Here is a 23,650-nt window from a genome sequence, read left to right on the forward strand (position 1 = left end):
ATTTGATAACAAACTGTAATCGATTGACAGCCCTAGTTATTACATATACAATATTGAAGATATATATGAATATATTATATATGTATATATAATATGTGTATATTGGTGAAAATAAATGAAAATAATTCTCATAGTGTTCATTTGGTGTGGAAAACATGCTTTGATTTTAGCTTAGATTTTAGGGGACCATTTTGAATCTACTTGTCTAAAAAGGCTGTTTGGTAAATATGATGGTTACTATGATTGAAAAAAGAATAACCCTTTAAAGTCATTTCAGAACAAATAAATAAACATAGCCACATATCCATCGAAAATCCTCAAAAGCTTGAAAAATATCAAAATATACTTTCACAGCACCAATAGTGACACCCAGCCCAAATAGTGACATTTCTATTCAATAAGACTTATCAAACCGCATATTCAAAAGACAGAAAATGTATTCATAATAACACTTCAATCACAGTATAATACATTAAAAACCTTGAGAAATTCATTTTTCCATAATGACTCCTCCAACATGACTTTGAACACACCTCCTCATCCGTCTCCTCTTCTTCCACCGTCTCCTCTGTGCTCAAGCCATTATGACGGAGGGCTGTTTGGCTGTACAAACCGTAGAGAGGTTTAGCACAGCTCAGAGTCACCTGCTTCTGTACTGCACTGTTAAATGTACGATGCTGCTGAGCCTGTGAGAAAAGGGAGTAGATCCAACCAATAATAATAACTTCATTGGCTTACTAGGTGTATTAAACCAAAATGAATTAAACTAATGAGTTTTCAACCAAAGACTTCCATTTAGTGTACAGGACATAAACTTGCTTAGTACAAATCTATTAGGCTACAAATTTAAACTAATCCAAAACTAAAGGGTAATAAGGTAGGCAAACCTATCTAAAAATCGAAAAAACATTTTCCACCTGTCTCATTGCGGTTTCACCAATCTTATCCGAGTGCTTGCGGATGCTCTCCAGGAAGTCTTTCAGGTCAGACATGGAGATCTCCTTTATCTCCTCTCGGAGTTTAGGAAGCATCTCAGCCATGATTTGGCAGAACCTGTACTGATTCACTCTGGGAATAAAAATGTTTTCTAGCTGCTCCATGGTTTTCAATGCCGAATAGTATCTGAAATTGACAATGTTAATGTCAGTGAGTCCTTTACAAAGGAAGATAAATATATAAAATGCAATGTTTTATAGAGGTGTCCAAATTAAACAAAAACAAATCTTTGGGAAGATTAGAACAATATCTGAACTAGTCCAAGTCTTGTTTTGCCACTGAAAACAGCCTGTGCACTCCTCACCCAACACAAAATCTTTAATCCAAATATAACCATTGAGAGCAGCATTCTTTCAAGAGGAGAAAAACTTTGCTCAGATGATATTTTCAACACAGAAAAGTCTAGGCCTCGACCAAAATACTTCAGCAGTAGGGACAGGAATCATAAAGAAATATAAAGATTCTGGGTCTGAATCCACTTCATGATTCTGATCCCTTGACAGTTTTATTAACAATCCTTTTTGGTCATTTTGAGGAAGAATGAAGAGACAATGTTTGGAAAACAATTCTTATTACTACCCTCAGCATCCTGTTATTAAATGATGGAATAATTTCAGATTTCATCAAAATGTTCACAAATCAGGGACTCGCTTTATATTAGGTGTCTTAACTACTATATATTAACATTAAAGGAATATTCTGTGTTCAATACAAGTTAAGCCCAATCGACAGCATTTGTGGCATAATGTTGATTACCATAAAAAAGTATTCCGACTCATCCCTCCTTTTCTTTAGAAATAACAAAAATCGAGGTTACAGTGAGCCACTTATAATGGAAGTGAATAGGGCACATTTTGGAGGGTTTAAATGCAGAAATGTGAATCTTATTATTTTATAAAAGTACTTAAACTGGTGGCCCCAAAAGTTTGGAATAATGTACAGATTTTGCCCTTATAACATTTTTATTCACCAAAGTGACAGTCAACTAATCATAACGTATAGTAAGGACATTAATAACATGAAAAAGACAGCTTTGCAGATTCTTGGCATTCTAGCTGTCAGTTTGTCCAGATATTCAGGTGACATTTCACCCCACACTTCCTGTAGCACTTGACATAGATGTGACTGTCTTGTTGGTCACTTGTCACGCACCTCACAGTCTAGCTGATCCCACAAAAGATCAATGTGGTTGAGATCCATAACACTCTTTTCCAATTATCTGTTGTCCAATGTCTGTTTCTTTGCACACTCTAACCTTTTCTTTTTGTTTATCTACTTCAAAAGTGTCTTTTTCTTTGCAATTCTTCCCATAAGTCCTGCACCCCTGAGTCTTCTCTTTACTGTTGTACATGAAACTGGTGTTGAGCGGGTAGACATCAATGAAGCAGTCAGCTGAGGACATGTGAGGCATCTATTTCTCAAACTAGAGTCTCTGATGTACTTATCCTCTTGTTTAGTTGTACATCTGGCCTTCCGCATCTCTTTCTGTCCTTGTTAGAGCCAGTTGTACTTTGTCTTAGAAGACTGTAGTGTACAGCTTCGTATTAAAATCTATTTATGAATAGTCATTCAGGTTATTTCGATATGGGACTCGTTTTACTGTGGATATATCTATATATAGATACTATAGATATGGTTTTTGGGCAATTTCAAGCATTGTATAGCCTTCATACCTCAAAACAATCATTGAATGATGAGTTTCAAGAGAAGCTGTTTCTTTTTTGCCATTTTGGACCTAATATTGACCTTAAGACATGGCAGTCTATTGCATACTGTGGCAACTCAAAAACAAACACAAAGACGATGTTAAGCTTCATTTAATGTACCAAATAGCTTTCAAAGATAGACTCAAAAAACTTTTACAAAGAGAATACTTTTGGATTTATACTTTAAAAGCTAATCACTACCCTGGTCTAAACTTGGAATTGGATTTTTCTCCTTTCTTGTAACTGACTATATGCACATGTCAAGGCTTTGCTATATGTATCTATCTATATTGATATTTCAAATTGTATCTTGATGTGGAAAGTGGTAAAATATAGAAAGTGAGAAATTATTCATCATCTGAGACTGCACATATTTTAGAGCATGAAATGAAATATAATATGTTTTACAATGTAATCGTTTTTGTAACTTGTCTTATATAAAGTAACCTCTTGCTATATGTATCTATTTATATTGATATTTAAAACTATCCTGATGCGAAAATGTGACTTGTCTTATCTAAAGTAACTTGTTGTAATTGCTCTCTATCAGGTGACATGTGCAGATGAGCACCTGTGCTTCTAGGTCATGTGACCACATGCAGATATATAGCATGCAGTCTACGGACTGCCATTTTGAATTTGCCCTGAGGAAGGCCAAAGAGGCCGAAACATGTTGGCATATGTTTTTTAATGGATAGCCAAGTTTATATAAAGGCTTTTTAAACTTATATTCCTTTTGAGTGCCTCAGACTTTCTGTTTATTTTTGGTAGCTTTCAACTATGTTGGATATAATGGCAAGTGATTTTCTAGAACCAAATGATCAATTTAGCATGATTACTCAACGATAAAGTGTTGGAGTGATGGCTGCTGGAAATGGTATCTGTCTGGATTTGATAAAAAATGACTTTTTCAAATAGTGATGATGCTGTTTTTTACATCAGTGATGTCCTGACTATACTTTGTGATCAGTTGAATGCCACTTTGGTGAACAAAAGTACCAATTTCCTTCCGAACCAGCAAAATCTGTACATTATATCAAACTTTTGGCTGCCAGTGTACATTAATTCTTCTGTTAAAACACATGTATTATTTGAGCTGCTAAGTTATTTAAATGATATTTTTTATAGTCATTTTAGGGTTTGCTGACATTTCATCATAATGAAATGTAAAACTGGCTATAACTTTACACAGAGTAAGTGATTTTATCATACTAATATCATGTTAACATGCATATTGTTTATGTCTTGTGGCTAGGCTTATGAAAAAGTGAGTATATTAATGTTTACTGATAGGCCCCATATACTTCCATTATATGTGCCTTGCTGTATTATTGCTTTTTTTAAAGCAAAGGAGGGGCAACTAAAAATGTATTTTTGTGGTAAACATTATAATGCCATAAATGATGTCAATAGAGCTTAAGTCAAGTCAAGTCAAGTCAAGTGGTTTTTATTGTCGTTTCAACCATATACAGTTAGTACAGTACACAGCAAAAGGAGACAACGTTCCTCCAGGACCATGGTGCTACAAAAAAACAACAAAGGACCAACATAGGACCACATGAGACTACACAACGAAATAAAATACCTATATAAACTACCTATATATACCTATATAAAGTGCACGTGCAAACATGTGCAAAAAGTACAGGACAGTACAACAAATTACTGACAATGAACAGGACAATAGACAGTGTAGCATCGACCAGTACTCAGTAGTGCAAAAAGATGACAGTTTCTAAAATGTAAACATAACATACTATGAGATAATGTTCTATGCACATAGCAGTTATTGAGGTAGCAGACAGTTATAAAGTGACAGTTATTAAAGTGCAACTCAGGACACGTGTGTGTCAAACCAGTCTCTGAGTATTGAGAAGTCTGATGGCTTGGGGAAGAAGCTGTTACACAGTCTAGCCGTGAGGGTCCGAATGCTTCGGTACCTCTTGCCAGACGGGAGGAGGGTAAAGAGTTTGTGTGAGGGGTGTGTGGGGTCGTCCACAATGCTGGTTGCTTTATGGATACAGTGTTTTTTGTAAATGTCTTTGATGGAGGGAAGAGAGACCCCAATGATCTTCTCAGCTGTCCTCACTATCCTCTGCAGGGCTTTGTGGTCCGAAACGGTGCAAGTCCCAAACCAGGCAGTGATGCAGCTGCTCAGGATGCTCTCAATAGTCCCTCTATAGAATGTAGTGAGGATGGGGGTTGGGAGATGTGCTTTCCTCAGCCTTCGAAGAAAGTAGAGATGCTGCTGGGCTTTCTTGGTGATAGAGCTGGTGTTGAGGGACCAGGTGAGGTTCTCCGCCAGGTGAACACCAAGGAATTTGGTGCTCTTGACGATCTCCACAGAGGAGCCGTCGATGTTCAGCGGAGTGTGTTCACCTTGTGCTCTCCTAAAGTCAACAACCATCTCTTTTGTTTTGTCGACATTCAGGGACAGGTTGTTGGCTCTACACCAGTTCGTCAGCCGCTGCACCTCCTCTCTGTATGCTGACTCGTTGTTCTTGCTGATGAGACCCACCACGGTCGTGTCATCGGCGAACTTGATGATGTGATTCGAGCTGTGCATTGCTGCACAGTCGTGAGTCAGCAGAGTGAACAACAGTGGACTGAGCACACAGCCCTGGGGGCCCCAGTGCTCAGTGTGGTGGTGGTGGAGATGCTGTTCCCGATCCGGACTGACTGAGGTCTCCCAGTCAGGAAGTCCAGGATCCAGTTGCAGAGGGAGGTGTCCAGGCCCAGCAGGTTCAGCTTTCCAATCAGGTGCTGGGGAATGATTGTGTTGAATGCTGAGCTGAAATCTATGAACAGCATTCGAACGTATGAGTCCTTATTGTCTAGGTGGGTGAAGGCCAGATGGAGGGTTGTGGTGATGGCATCGTCCGTTGAACGGTTTGAACGATCACGCAAACTGCAGTAGGTCTAGTGAGGGGGCAGCTGGGTCTTAATCTGCCTCATGACGAGCCTCTCGAAGCACTTCATGATGATGGGTGTAAGTGCGACGGGACGGTAGTCGTTGAGGCAGGACACTGAAGACTTCTTTGGCATGGGGATGATGGTGGTGGCCTTGAAGCACGTTGGAACAACGGCGCTGCTCAGAGAGATGTTGAAGATGTCGGTAAGAACATCTGCTAGCTGGTCTGCACATCCTCTGAGCACTCTGCCAGGAATGTTGTCTGGTCCAGCAGCCTTCCGTGGGTTGACTCTACGTAGAGTTTTCCTCACATCTGCCGTAGTAAGACAGAGCACCTGGTCGTTGGGAGGAGGGGTGGACTTCCTAGCCATCACGTCGTTCTGCACTTCAAACCGAGCGTAGAAGTCGTTCAGCGCATCTGGAAGGGAGGCATCTTTGTCACAGGCAACTGATGTTGCCTGTAACATGTATTGAACCCGGAATATTCCTTTAAAAGTAAATTGGCCATTTTGACAATGACCCTACCCATAACTCAACCTCGATAGCAGAAAACGCAATTGTCAAGTGCACAATAAGTTCCTTCTATCAAGTACTTAATTGTTTTAATATAAGTACATAATATAAGTACATGGGAAATGAACCATAAGTACATGGGAAATGAACCATTTCTCAAATTTCTGAGAATTTGATAGAATATAAGAAAAATTTGCAGTGCTCAAAGATAACAGCCATGCACAGTGCATGACCTGTGTATGCCCTTTTAATAGCACTTTATGAAAAAAAAACGTTTCCCGTCATCAAAATATTAATATGCTTATTAACTTGTGGTGCAATAGCCAATGGCTTGGAACTCTCCCTGAACTCACTGCTCTTAAGTGCGCATGCGTCTATGTGGAGGGCCAATGTGGCGCCCTTCCCAGCGACTGTTACATCTGAACTGTGAAATAATCCCCGCCTGATTAGACCATGTCCAAGCTTGGTCATTAGCACGCAGTGGCTACACACAGATTAATGGACAAACACATTGTGCTAATTGCCTTAATTAGGAGGAGGCCTGTCATGGGCCTGCTGGGACGGCCAGTGCTGTGAAGAAGGGCACACACAAGGTCAATTGTATTTGCATTTGTATAATTTATTCATGATGTGTTATGATTGACTAAGTAGACATTAATGAAAAAAAAAAAAAAAGTCATTATTGTCAAGTTTATTGTGACCCTACATCCACCCAGGCATCCCAGGAAAAGGGAACCAAAACTTTTCCTTACCGAGTTCTGACATGGTAGCTAGTAATATTTTAGTAGAAGTAAAACAAAGTGATTCACTTTCCATAAATATGGCAAAATCGCATTTTAGTCTGAGTAAAGTGTTCGAGTTATCTGTGGGTGAATACACGCATATTGTCTTTGTACTACAAATGCTGCGCTGCAAATTAAATTTTTCTATTTTTGTAAGAAATAAGTCACTGCGCTTTAGGCGTCTCAAAACCACATCTATTCTCAGAGCATAGTCTAATCTCAGTCCATGCCTTTGCCGTTTGGGTATTACACCCGCAGACGATAAGACCTATTAATTACTGCCAATACTAGGCATTATTTGTGTGTAATCAATCTGATTAATTCTGCTTACATTCTTCATATTTTAACACAGCCTAACCAAAGACATAACTTAAGATTTCATGCATGCTTGAACAAAAATACCAAAACAATATGGCCATCTTGACGTGCACATCCACAGTTATTGTTTTTACCTTCATCTCCTGATAATTAGTGGCGATTACACCTTCTAACACTTCTTCATGATAGCAATGGCTCAACAGTGAGTGTTGCCAGATGCCACCTTGTGGACCAACTAATTATTTCAAACAATTCCAGGCACATGCGCATTCAGAGTACACAAGGTTATAAAAATTGGGCCGCATGTGATGATGAAATTTGTGGCAAACGTACAGTACACACACCTAGCGTTCATGTCTAGAGCCAGTATAGAGTCAGGGCTTAAGACGTAACACTCTTAAAATAGGGCCCTGTGACTACAGTTGAAGTAAGAAGTTTACATACACTAAGGGTGTAGTCATTAAAAATATTTTTTTAACCACCAAAGATTTCATATTAGCAAACTAAAGTTTTGGCAAGTCTTTTAGGGCATCTACTTTGTGCATGGGTTAATTTTTCCAACAATTCTTTACAGACAGATTGTTTCACTTTTAATTGACTATATCACAATTCCAGTGGGTCAGAAGTTTAAATATAATAAGTTAACTGTAACTTTAAGCAAATGTTTCAGAAAATGACATCAAAGGCTTTAGGGAATTAGCCAATTAGCTTCTGATAGGCTAGTTGGAGTCAATTGGACGTGTACCTGTGGATGTATTTTAAGACCTACCTTCAAACTCAGTGCCTCTTTGCTTGACATCATGTGAAAATCAAAAGAAGCCAAGTCTTCAGAAAACAAATTGTGGACCTCCACAAGTCTGGTTCATCCTTGGGAGCAATTCCAAACGCTTGAAGGTACCATGTTCATCTGTATGAACAATAGTATGCAAGTATAAACACCATGGGCCCACGAAGCCATCATACCAATCAGGAAGGAGACGCATGTCTCCTAGAGAAGATCGTAGATTGGTTCTAAAAGTGCAAATCAATGCCAGAACAACAGCAAAGGACCTTGTGAATATGCTGGAGGAAACAGGGAGACAAGTATCTATATCCACAGTAAAACGAGTCCCATATCGAAATAACCTGAAAGACTGCTCAGCAAGGAAGAAACCACTGCTCCAAAATGCAAAAAAAAAAGCCAGACTACAGTTTGCAACTGCACAAGGGGACAAAAATCGTACTTTTTGGAGGAAAAAGGGTGAGGCTTGCAAGCAAAAGAACACCATCCCAACAGTGAAGGATGGGGTGGAAGCATAATGCTGTGGGGGTCCTTTGCTGCAGGAGGGAATGGTGCACTTCACAAAATAGATGGCATCATGAGGAAGGAAAATTATGTGGATATATTGAAGCAACATCTCAAGACATCAGCCATGAAGTTAAAGCTCGGTCACAAATGGGTCTTTCAAATGGACAATGACCCTCAGCATACCCCCAAAATGTGGAAAAATGGCTTAAGGGCGTCAAAGTCAAGCTATTTGAGTGGCCATCACAAAGCCCTGACCCTCAATCCGATGTAGGCAGAACTGAAAAAGTATGTTCAAGCAAGGAGGCACACAAACCTGACTCAGTTACACCAGTTCTGTCTGGAGGAATGGGCCAAAATTCCAGCAACTTGTTGTGAGAAGCTTGTGGAATGCTACACACAACATTAAGTTAAACCATTTAAAGGCAATGCTACCATATACTAACAAATTGTATGCAAACTTCTGACCCATTGGGAATGTGATGAAATAAATAAAAGCTGAAATAAATCATTCTCTCTACTATTATTCTGACATTTCACATTCTTAAAATAAAGCAGTGATCCTAACAGACCTAAGACAGGGAATGTTTTCTATGATTAAATCAGGAATTGTGAAAAACTGAGTTTAAATGTATTTGGCTAAGGTGTATGTAAACTTCTGGCTTCAATTGTAAAATTAAAAATGTGTAAAAAAAAATAACACTGCTGTATATATATATATTTTTTTACAATTATAATTTGTATAAATGTTTTGTTTATTTAATGTTTATCACTAGAATGGTTCTCTCTGCACAACCGTGCCATTCTTTACCGATATGGGCATGGTTATGTTTTGTTTTTTCTGTGGTGCTGCAAAATCAGGATTAGAATGGACTCACTATGTCAAAGGTATTCCACCGGTACAGTTTACTAGTGTTTGCTAAACGGTCTGTAATCGCACTGTACCGAATCGTGCTCAGGTGGAAATGCAAGTGAAACCGATACTCGCAGTGCTCAGAACCCTTCAACAGAAATACAAACAATGCAAACAAAAATGACAAACATCATATTAATATCATTAGCACATAGTTTGACCTCTTGAGACTGCATTCTGAAAGTTAAGCACCTCGTTTCAATGACCATTTGAAAAATAATAGACTAATGCCCACTTATGATTGACTGCTATACAATAAGAGATAGAAAATTAGCATTAAGTTACCTTTTTGATTCAAGCTGCTCCTTCAGTTTGCTGTACATTTCCAAGACTGTCGAAATAAGAGGGTGATTGAAAGAGAAAATTATACCATAAAAATGAACTAAACTGAAACATTTTGTTTGTCACTGTAAAAATTGTATTATGTTAAATTTATGGTAAAATATCAGCAGCTGTGGTAAACCAGACACTAACAGAAAAAAAAATATGGTGACCATGTTTCAGGCATGTACTTGTTAAACACAATATACAATTTTACCATTAATTACACAGTAAAATCGTACTTTTTACATCTAGAAAACTTCTTTTAAAACGTCTTTTGCAGTAAAATTACATGTACAAATGTCTTGTTTTACCGTAACATTACCAGATCATTGTTTATCGTATATATGTTAAGGTAACTACCCGTTAACCAATCGAAAAAAAAATTCTGTAGCATTTTTATATTCTTTGTACTGTTGTGTGGTTTTCGGAATTTCTATTGTAGCGTTTTGAAAGAAATAGACCACAACCAACTCTTTTTATCTACAGGATCATCCAATAGGTTTCTTTCTGTAAACCTCTGTAACGACAACAGGTACTGGTCTTGTTATTGTAAAAAGACACCAGGGAACATTTCAGGTTTACATTTTCTTGATAGTTTTTACAGTCTTTTGATGAAATGTGTGGGAAATGAAGAGAGAGCGGTTCCAAGCCATACTTCAAGACTTGCAAAAAGTGTAAACAACGGAGATGAGATTTTAACAAGCGTGTTTTATGTTGCATCTCACCAGGGATGCAGAGCTGCAATTTCTCCACCGTGGTGGCCATGTTCCTCTGTTGAACCCGGCAGCGGATGACCTCTTCTGTTTGGGCCGTCACCTTACATAAGGAAAGGTCAAAGAGTTTGAAACCCTCTAAATTAATGAGACAGTCTCCTCTACGCTATTGTCCAACAATTGACATTCTTTCCTTCTGCCGGTCTAACGGCAGACATGCTAACAAATCCAGACTGTATCATACCTCCCGTCCGGCGTCTTGAAGTCTTCGGTTGGTGTCGCTCACTTGGCCCTTAAAACATAATATCACTTTTGTTAGACAAATAAGCCCATGATTCCCTGTTGTAACTGCTCACCCTTGTAATCATATCATACTTCATGAGGAGTCAAGAACATAGCCATGCAAATTCAAATGAAATGCGCAGAGGAACTTGAACTTTTGGTCAGCTGGGAGCTTTTATGGCCGGTAATCGCTTCTGACAGCCCTTTCTAACAGATTCTGTGACAAACTTCTCAAATTTACTTGGGATTTTTGAACTTTGGTTGTGCCTCTGGCTCTGTCAAAAAATTCAAATCAATGACCCAATTGACCAGTGGTCCCTTCTTGGTAACATCAATGAGCTCTATGTGCCATTCATTGTCTGGGACAAAATGTGGAGAGCATTTTCTGGTAATTAAACATTTGTTTCTCTCTCTCCCTTCTCCATCTTTTTTTTGGCAGAACACAAACACTGGGTGGCTGATTACCACTCATCAAATGTGGAGACCTCCACACCAGTGCGCCAGTATAGTGGCACAGGTGCAAGGACCGCACGACTGCAGAGTTTCCCACATATTAATTCTCATTAGGTCATCGTAATAAGGAACAGCTCTTGGGGTTTATTAAAAATCTAATTTCTTTGTGAACAAAAGAGGACCCAGCGACCTCAATGATGCCATTTCTGCTCTCTTGTTATCTGAATATGCCTTATATAATGTGGGTCTAATTACGAGGTATGGTGAGCCTCTCCTGCACCGTTTGGTGACCATATTTCGCTCGGAGAAGTGGAATGGGAGCTAAAGAGAATTGGCATGTGATTCCTGGGTCGCTGAATCCTACGGACTCAGAATGACCAAACCGCCATGGCAGTTAGGAAATCAACAAATTCACAATATCTGCGAATATCTGTGCAAATTCAGTTCAACTCAAAACATCCTGGATAATGGTGCCATACATTTCTTGATACAATTTCCAGGCAATGTAAAGTCCACTGTAAACTCTACTGTAGAAGAATGTAAATATTTCTACAGTGCATGATTAAGAAATTGGTGTGTGTAACGTTTTCAATGTTGAAATACTTTCTCCTATCTCAGTTTAACATGCAGAGGCAACATTTGAGAAGTGAACAATTTGTAGACTGAGTTTCTGAAGAGTGTAAATACTGCTGCTCCATGGCGCTCAGTTTGTTTGATAAATCTGACTTCTGTCAACTTCAGTGTGAGTCTGGAGCGAACCTTAAACACTAAACTTTTTTAAAAGAGTACAAAGGTAGCACCATGTATTTTGGACAAGTAGCATGGTATTTTCACGGTATTCTTTGAAGAACCTTTGATTATGACGGTATTTGAATTTGATTATCATTCAGTACAATACAATGGGATATATCCAAGTACCATGTTATTACTAACTTTACCATCACTGTGCCTGATACAGTCACATTACTGTGGTATGGGCAATAAAATGCATTACATAAAAAAATCAATTTCCTCCTTCCTTAAGCTGATTTTGACTGTCATTTCCACTTACCATCAGTTTCTTCGCATCTGCTCGAACCTTCAGCAGTTCTGTGATGGCATCCACGAAGCCCTGATGATGGAAGTTGCACATTTTCTCGATCTCTCTGTCATGGTTGCGTATTCTGACATCAAGTTTCTCCATAAACCTTTTGTGTGCATTGGGCTGATCATCATACACAGATCTACCAGAAAAGAACAAATAATTCATAATTAATAAATGTATCTATTTTAAAAGTGCTAAAACTGATTTCAGATGTTTAGCTAACTTCCACAACACACCCTCTCTCCAATACCCCACTCTCTAGTGACATGTAAGACAATACAATTTCAGCAAACCTGAACGTGCCAAATGAATCACAGGTAGAAAGTTTTTCTGATTGGCTGAAAAAACATGATCACACAGGAGGTCGACATGTTGTTTCCGACAGTTCCGATACACTAAGATCAGCAACATTATGCCGACTCACGGACCGCCGTCATGTCCTCACAGACATGTCTGCAACGGCTCCAGCTCAATTGTTTTGCCCTGTGGCACAACCAGATGCACGTCACATCTGGATGCGCGTCAGGTCAACAGGGAACACCGTGGATCGAATCCCGTTGTAATTAGGGAGTAATCATTATCGCATAATCAGTGGTGGCAGCACTGCAGATGTTGCATTTTCACATCTAACATTACATTTTTCATACAATAATGGTTAAGGTTAGGTTTGGGTTGTAGAGTTGATAAAACAGTGATTCCTCATATGTGCCTCTTACAGCAGAAAATAACTCGCTCAAACAACTCAAGAGGCCCAAGAACACTTACCGCTTTGGCCACATGGGCAGAGTTCCGAATTTCGGTAAGTATACGCCGATTTTAGATAAAGAAAAGTAGACCTACTCTTTCCGATCTCACTGTGAGATCAGTCTGGAAAAAAGCACAGGCCCATCCCGTGACTTTTTTTATTTATTTCTTTTTTTATTTATTTCTGCTTTCAGAGTCTGCTAGAGGTCCGGAGAAAATATACTTAAAGCATTATAAATAAAAGTTGGAAGGTACATTTTCTATTAGGGATGTTAATAATTAAACAAAAATCGATTAATTGTCATTAATAATTTGATCGATTAAGCTTAACGATCATCGATAAATAAATTTCAGGACAAAAGCGTTTTTTACTATGACAACAGACGTTGATAAGGCTGTCTACATCTGATAGAGGGCGCCTGCGGTCAGAGATGAATTGGGCTCAATGTAAACAATGTTGGAGCGCTTCTCTATAAATTAACATTAATGTTTTCTGCACACATCGTGAAAACAAGCACTACTGATCTACTTGTTTCACCTTAACCTAAAATTACATCAGCGATCGCCAGGAAATCAGGAAGGAACATTCAGCTGACATCACACTATCACCAGAGAAGCGGTTTGTAAATGTACTGTGTTTACACAGCTTGTCATGATTTGACTTAATTTCTAATAAAACAAATAAATAAAAAAAATATGTCAAAAGGTCAGAAATATCCCACGATCAACAACATAACGTTTTAATAAATTTAAATATGTATCAAGTGATATATAGAAGTTATTTTTAACAGTAATTCATTAACAGTAATTAAACATTTCACAAATTCATACTAAACATAGCCTAAATGTATTAAACTACACTGAACTAAGAATATTTTAAGAGGAAAATGCCAATACTTGCAGTGTTTGTCGTGACAAACATTTTTTTAGTAAACATAAAATCAAGTAAAAGTTTGATTTTAATCATTTATATCACTAACATCAGTGAGGGTAAGATTATCATTCTTAAAATTCCTTCTAGGCCATTATGTTGTGCTTAAGTTACTGGCCAAATGGTAAGTAAATTTGTTTTATCTACTCGCCAAAGCCAATTTTTACACGCACTGATTTGCAGCTTGATGAGTGTTCATTTTAGACCCTGGTCACTCCGCTGTGCATTGTACCCGACAACGCCCTTTAGCCATGACTATATTCACAAAATAGCATGCCTTCTCATACTTTATTGCTTCATTGTATGTTTCTAAACATTTTAGTCTCCAACTGTCTTGGCAGATAAGTGTAGTCTGTCTTATGTAATGTAATGGCTGTCCTCAAATGATCAGACCAAGTCCAAGCTGAAGACAAATCCTCAGGTGACAGTTAAGGATCTGCAGCCATCTCTAGCACTTCATAGCATGTGTGTACACAAGCCTACCATAAGAAAAGAACCGAACAGGAGTAGTATTGAAGGGTACCACAAAGAAATCTGTTCCATGGAAAAATCTGAACTGTGGACAGAACAAACAACAGCTGAGAAACCACTCAGAACATCTTAGAAAACATATACTGTAGCAATGCCCTGACAACTACCCACAACATTTGTAAGAACATACGCACCCCAAAAACAAACTTTGTAAGTAAGCTGCTGTAGTACCGAGCACCGACTCAATTTGGTCCCTACTGACTGACAGATAGCTGCTGCTTTCAATTGCTCACATGCTTTTGAGCATGTGTTGTTACTCCTTCTATAAGGAAATGGACAATTAATCAAATTAAAATAGTGATATATCCAAGTGCGATTATTAAACCAGCAATTTAATTAAATAACTACAGTCTGCATGCTCTGTGCACTTCAGCATAGAGGAATGTGTGACGCTTCTTTCTTATAAGCTGAAAACACAGACTGATCAAAACACATCACAAGCTTTGCTTGTTGTAGGAGATGACAGAAGAGAGCAAGCATTTACTGTAAAGCGTGCAGTGTCAGTAGACTATTTATATAATTAAATCACAGCATTTTGCACTTTAATATACATAATATAATCAACGTCTTAGACAGAAATGTGAAACTACAGAAACACAGAACATAAAACCTTCACGTCAGAATAAAAGTTTGACGGGAGAATTTAAGAAATCACAACAGAAATGTATAACTACTGTATGGTACAATGTAGTATTTACTCTAATAACAATAATCATAAGTAAATAAATCATAAATCAAATAATAATCAGCAACTGCATTTTTCATCTTATGTAACACTACTGCAACATCTTTCATCTTAAATGATTTATTTAAATACATATATAAGAAGCACACATTCGTCAGCGATCCAATTTTGTCGATAACAAAGTGGATTAGTCAAAATCCTTTGCTTTCTCACTTGATTGAGTTGTCTGCCTGAAAAAGCCAAGTTGCTCATTATTTAACTTTATGAATCATAAAGGAGAGAATAATAACATAGCTTGTTCTAAGAGATGTACTCATATCCTCACATTGAAAAAAACCTGGCCTAAAGGTCTACTGAAATATATGATTCAGATATGACGAACAGTCAACAAACATTCATTTAAAGATGCATCCATGCATTTAATTTCCTGATATTTCCATAATTTTGATTATGGTGTTTCCTCTCTTCACAGGTAGCTAAATGCATCAGACACTGGGAAACACTGGACAACATATGTATAAATGGGAAAAAAAAAAACATATATATATATATATATGTATAAAATGTATAATTTTGTCAGCCTGCCTGAACAGAGATAATAATTAACATGACGTCATAATAAATTATCAATATTAGCTTCACCTTTCATTGTGGTGTAAGCATAACTCTCTTTGATAGCAGCGTACGGGAACTGCTCACGTTCTCACCAATCAGCATAGCAGAAGACCGAATAAATACACATATTTACAATAATAAATTATTTACATATTTACATTTTCTGAAGTAAAAGTAAGTGGTGCTTGCCCATGCAGAACTCTACCATGATGCTAGGGTGCAGTGGGTGGTTACGATTTTGGTCCCTTCATACGGTTTGGGTCTCTCTTTCAATGTAAGTCTATGGAATTTTTTCACCCGATTTATCGTCCGTCAGGTGAAAATCATAATACTGATTGATTAGAAACATAATAAAAGCTTGACGGGACTATTGAGAAAATGTTGCATTTGACAGTTTTTGCAATTATATAATAGCAACAGCTTTAATCTCAATAATTTTTTTATTAATTGTCCAGCCCTAAATTATCTAAAGTACTTTATGTACTAAAGTAAATAACATTTTAATTATCAATTTATTTTTTACACAAACAAATCGATTTGCTTCAGAAGACATTCATTGATTGACCAAAGTCACATGGATTACTTTTATGTTGCCTAAAGACTGTTAAAGTGCTGGCACCCATTTACTTGCATTATAAGGACCTGACAGAGCTCTGTCTTCTTCTAAAAACCTTAATTTGTGTTCTGCTGAAGAAAGACAGTCATACACATCTGGGATGGCATCAGGGTAAATGAATAAGGAGAAAATTATTATTTTTGGGAGACCTATTCCTTTAATCTTAGATTTCATGGTTATTTTAAATTTAGCCAATGAGTTTCAAGTTAAATGCCATCATAATGTATGAGTTCGCTTACTCAATATTTCAAGTTAAGAGCAATTAAAATGTGCGTATGTGACAAGGAGGAGGGAATGGACAGGCCGTGGTGCATGGCCGGCGCTGAATCAGCTGATCAGCGGGAGAGCCAGATAAAGGGGAGCCAGAGGCACCAGTTTGGTGGAGAGAGAGACGCACGTGGCCACATTGCATGTGTGTCTGTTCATTTATGTTTTATGTTCTTTAAAGTTCATTAATATCATTAAACCTTTATGTTGACTGTTCAGCCAGTTTCCACTTCCTCCTTGCCCATCCTTGAACGGTTACAGTGGTGCCGAAATCCAGGAGGAAGAAGGGATGCGCTGTCGCAGATTCCTCGCTGCTGCCATCTGCCAAAGACAAAGGACAGCTGCCTCTAACAAGGACAGAAAGAGATGCCCAGATGCTCTCTCAGCAGTCCGAACTATTCTTTGAAATCTTCTTATATCTGACTTGTTAGCTGAACCAAACCAGAAAGTTATAGAACAGTTACAGACTCAATGAATGCTGAGTAGAACTATATCAGCAGTGCCTGTGGCAGGTTGAAATTTCTTAACTAGCGAAGGAAGTACAACCTCTGCTGGGCCTTTTTCAAAATTGAGTCTATGTGGGTCTCCCATTTCAGGTCCTGTGAAATGGTAGTGCCCAGGATCCTGAATGACTCCACTGCTGCCACAGTGCTGTACAGAAGTGTGAGCGGGTTAATGTTGGTGTGTTCCACTGTTATCACTGTTTTAAGAGTGTTCAGCTCTGGGTAGTTTTGATTACACTGGCCAGCTGTTGTTTTGATCTGCTGTATGCAGACTCATCGTCATCTTGGATGAGGCTGTATAATGTGTGTATGTGGCTGAAGTGTAACTTCAGGAGATTGACAGAGTGGTCCTTGGCAGTGCAGTCATTTGTGTAGAGGGAGAAGAGCAGGTGGGACAACACACACCACTGGGGAGCACCAGTGCTGATTGTGCATGTGCTTGAGGTGAATTTCAACAATTTTCATTGTTTATTTAGTCCATAGGAGAGTGGGGTTGATGGTGTTAAAAGCCGAACTGAAGTCAACAAATAGTATACATGCATAAGTCCCTGGTCTGTCTAGATGTTGAAATATGTAATGCAGTCCCATATTGACAGCATCATCCACAGACCTGTTTGCTCTATAAGCAAATTGAAGGTGATTCAGAAAGGGTTCAGTGATGTCCTTCAGGTGAGCCAGCACCAGTCTCTCAAATGACTTCATGACCACAGACGTCAGAGTGACAGGTCTGTAGTCATTAAGACCTTTGATCTTGAGTTTCTTTGGGACGGGGATGATTGTGGAGTGTTTGAAGCAGCAGGGAACTTTACACTGCTCCGGTGATCTGTAGAAGATCTGTGTGAAGGTGGGGGCCAGCTGGTCAGCACAGTATTTTAGACAAGTGGGTGAAATACTATCTGGGTCCTGTGCTCTTCTTGTCTTGTTTCCAGAAGACCCAGTACACATCATCTTCACAGACCTTAAGTGCATGTTGAGTAGCAGCAGTTAGTAGGACTTTGCAGCTTGGCAAGCCACTGTTTCAAAATAGTTTCCCCAAACAAGTGTGGAAAAGCCATTGTTTCAAATGGTGTTACCATATGGCAAAAAACTTCAACTTTTAATCAACATTCAAATTGCATGTTCTTTATTAGAAAGCAAGGCAACCTGGTTAGAGAAATCCAAGTTCTTTTCATTATAGGAAAGGTGTGCAAGGAAAATGCAGAAAAATGTGCACCACAGGGTTAAGTTGTGCAACATAGTGTATATGTAAAATAAATTAATACCTAATAAAACCAGATGTTCAGAAATAACAGAATAAAATAAGAAAATTGCTAAATACTTCTTAGCCAGTGTAGATATTCATTTGATCTCAAATAAATCTATCTAGATTATCTAGAAATCAATATCTACAAATTATCAAGTGTATCTAGATACACTTGATAATTTGTAGATATTGATTTCTAGATAATCTAGATAGATTTATTTGAGATCAAATGAATATCTATACTATCTAGAAAGTTCCTATTCATAAGCCCTGCAGATAGAGACGCGCCATCTAGCGGTTCATGCTGAGCGCAACAATATAAAATCAATCATTATAATTCTACTTGCAAAGTGAGTCAAAATGATCGCATGCCAAATGTTGCCTATAGATGCAGTACACTTGAAACCCATCACATGTATTAATTAGCATGCAATAATTAGTAATCTATCTGAATCATCATGGAGAAAGGAATGGTGGATGTTTGATTCTCCCAAATATAGCCTATCCAAATAATTTTATAGTATTTGGTACTTTTTTATGGGTTAAAGAAAGGAGACCGTTCATAAACATGCGCACACCGAGGCCAGTAATGGTCTTAAGCTGGTGTATACCTGCATGATGGATGAAGCTGATCTACAATCAAACTGTCTACAATCAGACTGGGAATATTACCACTGTCTTTTATAACAGTCTCCATATTGTTAACATGTCACGTTCATTTGGAGCGTGCCACACACGTGCAGCTTATCAGATCGGGAGCGGCATTAAGACAAGCACTATGAAATTATTTTTATCTTACTTATTCAGCCTATGGTGGATTTACAACATATCTAACTAGGCTACAGCATTTGCAATATTTTAATGCCAAATCGCGATTTCTTGATTTAAAAAAAAAATAGTTGTGTCAATGCAAATTCAATTTAATCAGAAAAATCTGAAAAACCGTGCAGCCCGACTGTTATCATGGCACTTTGATATATACCATGGTATTGAATGACTGCCATATTCATATATCATAATATTTACATAATACTCCAAGGTACTCCATGGTATTACCATGATACATGTCCAAAACATGATGTCTTGTTAAAGTGTAAATGGAGATAGTTTGTTTCTATATGGCTAAAATGAAGTAACAGTAAAACATTGTTTTAATATTGTATGCATTATGAGGACATGACAATGATAATCAAAGCCACTGCATGTGACTGAACATTCTGTTGTGTGAAGAGACACATGAAAAGTTTTCCAACTGTGCCCCTTTGTGGACAACAGTGAATAGAACAGTGCATGTTCAATCCCTGCTGCATGTGCAGATATTTAAACAAAACCAAGATCCACAGAGAATACTGACAACACAATTTAATATATATATATATATATTAACTTTGACAAATGCATTAGTTATTTACTGAATGTGACATAAGGGTTTTATTCTTAGTATCAGCAAATGATGCAGGCTGAACTTGACATGGCCCAACATAGTATAATGTATTGTATAAGGTGAACAATCTATCAATGTATGGATCAAACTAATCCAAAATGCCAACAATTCAAATTCGCTGGACACTCCCACATCGTACTGCCAACAGTCACTGTTAATATAGCTTCAAATCAGCAACTCTGGTTGAAAATGAATAACTACCGGTTGCTTTATTGCTAAAAAAAAAAAAAAAAAGAGAGAATCTAAGCAACTGCACTGATTTAGGTTACATTATAGTACATACTGTATGGTAAAAGAGTCAAACCTATTATGAGAACAGTCTAATTAGAATCATGTTGCATGCCGCAGCAGTTAAACAGCATGAACTGATTAATGTAATTTTTCCTGAAACTTCATAAGCCTCCTTCCTATTTACTTCATATATAGTGTGTAAGTTGCAATTTCGTGAATGTTTTTTACCGTTGTCATTGAATGTTGTCACTGATTTTCGAATTTAGTGAAGTCACATCACACATGATTACTATCGATAATTTTTGTCACTTCCGAGTAGGGATGGGACACTATGGTTATCTCATGATTCAGTTAAATATACGACATGAAGTTCACGATTCGATCTTATCTCGATTCAACATAATAATGATGAAGTATGGCAAAAAACGTTTTTTTTTTAATCTTTGCGCAAAATGAACATTTAATTTCTCATCAAAATATAGATCTTTAATACAAAATATAAATGCTCAAAGTTTAAATAATAAGAGTTGCTCACATACACTTCACTGTAAGAAAAGATCACAAACAAATGAGCCTTCAATAACAGTGGGTTACATTCAGGCTGATCAGGTGCAGAACAAGCAACTGAACAGAACCTGTCCTGAAAATGTATGTTAAAGTTTTTTATTTTATTTTTTAGAATTTGTCATGATTGTTCTAATCATATTTTAGCTTTTTAAAAATAGGAAAATTCAACATTCTATCAATTAATATTATTTCAAGAAATTGTATATATAATAATGATTATGTGAGCTGTCAATGTTACAAGAATCAATTTACAAGAAATTACATTGAGTTAACATTCATTTATATAACAAGCAAGACTGTCACTTTAAGAGTTCAACGTGCGTCCCACAGACTCACACAGGTGTTGCGATTCATTTATTAGAGAAGTCACTATTTAGCACATCAGTGCTATTTGTGATTAAACTAAATATTTATTTTTACTTTTTTTTATCTGACTGTAAAGAACAAAAAAGGATCTTAAACAACATTATCCCATAAAAGTGGAGTGTGGGATGTCATCTTTGATGGACAACTTACATGGAAGCAATAGTCCGTTAAAATCTCAAGCACTTTTCATCAAAAAAGGCGATTTCCCCGGTATTCCAGTACTTAAATGTCTAAAAGCTAAATTCAAGCACTTTAGCCACTTCAAATACCTTTTGTGAACCCAATAAACAGTGTTGAAAAAAGCGCAGTTTTGATAGATGGCGATACAGAGATTATGATGCTTGACGGATCATTATATTTATGATCACATGGACAGAAAACATGACTTGTAAGGTGATACATTTTAATGCATTGTGTGATTTATTTAAATACATATATAAGAAGCACACATTCGTAAGCGATCCAATTTTGTCGATAACAAAGTGGATTAGTCAAAATCCTTTGCTTTCTCACTTGATTGAGGTGTCTGCCTGAAAAAGCCAAGTTGCTCATTATTTAACTTTATGAATCATAAAGGAGAGAATAATAACATAGCTTGTTCTAAGAGATGTACTCATATCCTCACATTGAAAAAAACCTGGCCTAAAGGTCTACTGAAATATATGACTCAGATATGACGAACAGTCAACAAACATTCATTTAAAGATGCATCCATGCATTTAATTTCCTGATATTTCCATAATTTTGATTATGGTGTTTCCTCTCTTCACAGGTAGCTAATAAATGTATGTATAAAATTTATAATTTTGTCAGCCTGCCTGAACAGAGATAATAGCCTGCCAACTACAAAAATTCATATAAATACACAATGCGAGAACTGATATTTCCCTCTTAAAGGGACAGTTCGGTCTCTCCTGTATTCCTGTTGCCATGATACAGACATAATCTCACGTTCTCCACACAGTTAAGACATCCAGGATGAGCACACAAATGCATTATTGTGAGTAAAGAAACAGATCAATACAGATCTAAACCAAAACCAATATAGCTTCTGTACAGCTTTAATTCTTCTCACTTGTAATCAGCGCTGCTCTCCCTCCATGGACATTACACCTGGAAAATGGAGTTCACACATGCACACGCACCCAATAACACTTACCGCTTTGGCAACTGGGGCAGTGTGTCCAATTTCGGTAAACACAAACTAGGGGTGGCCGATATACCAGTAGACATGATAAATCGGAGTACATTTTGGATTATCATCTATATCATGGTTATGCAAAATCGCCACCATGTGGCAAGAAAGTGCACCTCATTCTATTCACGTAACACGTGCGCGGTACACATTCTGTCAGAGAAATGGAAAAGGAAGGCGGGATGAATTGAAGAAGGTTTTTCAGGTACTGACAATTTTTCAAATTTGTTACATCCAAGCAAATTCAAATATTTTCTTTTTCTGGTTGTTTGATTACGATGATGACACACTAGATGGCAGCAGGTCTATTAGCTTACATTTATACTTACAAGTCCAACATTTGAATATAAATTAACTTTATTCTCCGCTTTTCACGTTCACTTTAAACATCACTCTCTGTGTTTACATGAATACCTCACTAAGGCATTTTGGCAGAATTTTGAAATGTATTTGACAGTTCAGGTGCGCATTAGCACGACCATTTTCGGAACACACGCGCATGTTCAGCACACACACATACGACGCCTGTCAATTAAACATGGCACAGCTGTTACTAGATCGCTTGCGAATAATAAAATTACATGCTCTGTATTACATTCAACAGCAGAATAAGAATATGAACTTTCTAATAAGTGACACAGGCCTAGACTAGGGCTGCATGATTTGGACAAAAAGTCATATTGCGATTATTTTGAAAAATATTGTTTATTGACGTTTTAATCAGTCTGCTTCTCCGGTCGGGCAAGTAAAATTCTCTTTCACTTGCCGCTTCAGAAATCTATTTGTCCCAGACAAGCGTTAATGTCGAGCCCAAATTAAATATTGTATTCAACATACACCGATAACAATTTTTACTTCTGCAGTATAGCTCCTAATGTAAATGTTCATTGTTTTAAAGGAGTTTTAGATGTTATTTTGGAAAACAAGCCAAACAAAGACTAATCAAAAACATATTTTGTTCCCGTGTATAATGGGCTACACTCTGGGCTACATTAAGGGCTAGACTAAGACTACACTCTCTTTATGTTCACTTCAATTCATCTTAAACTTTCGCTTCTTAATAGAGCTGCGTTTCGCCAATTTTCATTAAGATGCACACGGTGAACATGACACACATATTATGATTCACTACGTCGCAAGCCATCACGTTATAATCTAGCTGCAGCAAATGCGCGAGTGACGAGCGACCCGCGTCAGAGTGTGCATCAGCTGGGAGAAGATTTAATCTTTTCTAATCACTTCACGCAACTGACCGCACAGAGAAATGCCAGTTTCTGAGTTTATTTTCATAACCCGCATCCTTATTAATTGAACTTTAATAAAGGAAGCTTTAAAGATATAATGCTGGGGTGTTTTATTTTGAAACGGAATGCGGCACAATAATAATTTCGATTATCTTGTTTTCATAATCGTTGAAAGCCAAAATCGGAAG

General features: G+C 37.6%; 1 protein-coding gene across 3 annotated transcripts in view; it reads right to left on the bottom strand.

Moving 5' to 3' along the window:
- Positions 1 to 23,650, bottom strand: part of LOC127633754 (exocyst complex component 6-like) — a 113,723-nt gene that overhangs the window by 79,646 nt on the left and 10,427 nt on the right. For all 3 annotated transcript variants that reach the window (XM_052113036.1, XM_052113037.1, XM_052113035.1), the window contains exons 2-7: positions 12,248 to 12,419; positions 10,706 to 10,753; positions 10,474 to 10,564; positions 9,710 to 9,755; positions 918 to 1,122; positions 534 to 686 (exon numbers count right to left, since the gene is read on the bottom strand). In XM_052113036.1, the coding sequence (XP_051968996.1) occupies positions 534 to 686; positions 918 to 1,122; positions 9,710 to 9,755; positions 10,474 to 10,564; positions 10,706 to 10,753; positions 12,248 to 12,419 (715 nt within the window). The remainder of the gene's footprint in view (positions 1 to 533; positions 687 to 917; positions 1,123 to 9,709; positions 9,756 to 10,473; positions 10,565 to 10,705; positions 10,754 to 12,247; positions 12,420 to 23,650) is intronic.

The sequence above is a fragment of the Xyrauchen texanus genome, chromosome 40 (assembly GCF_025860055.1).
Source record: "Xyrauchen texanus isolate HMW12.3.18 chromosome 40, RBS_HiC_50CHRs, whole genome shotgun sequence".
NCBI classification, from domain to species: domain Eukaryota; kingdom Metazoa; phylum Chordata; class Actinopteri; order Cypriniformes; family Catostomidae; genus Xyrauchen; species Xyrauchen texanus.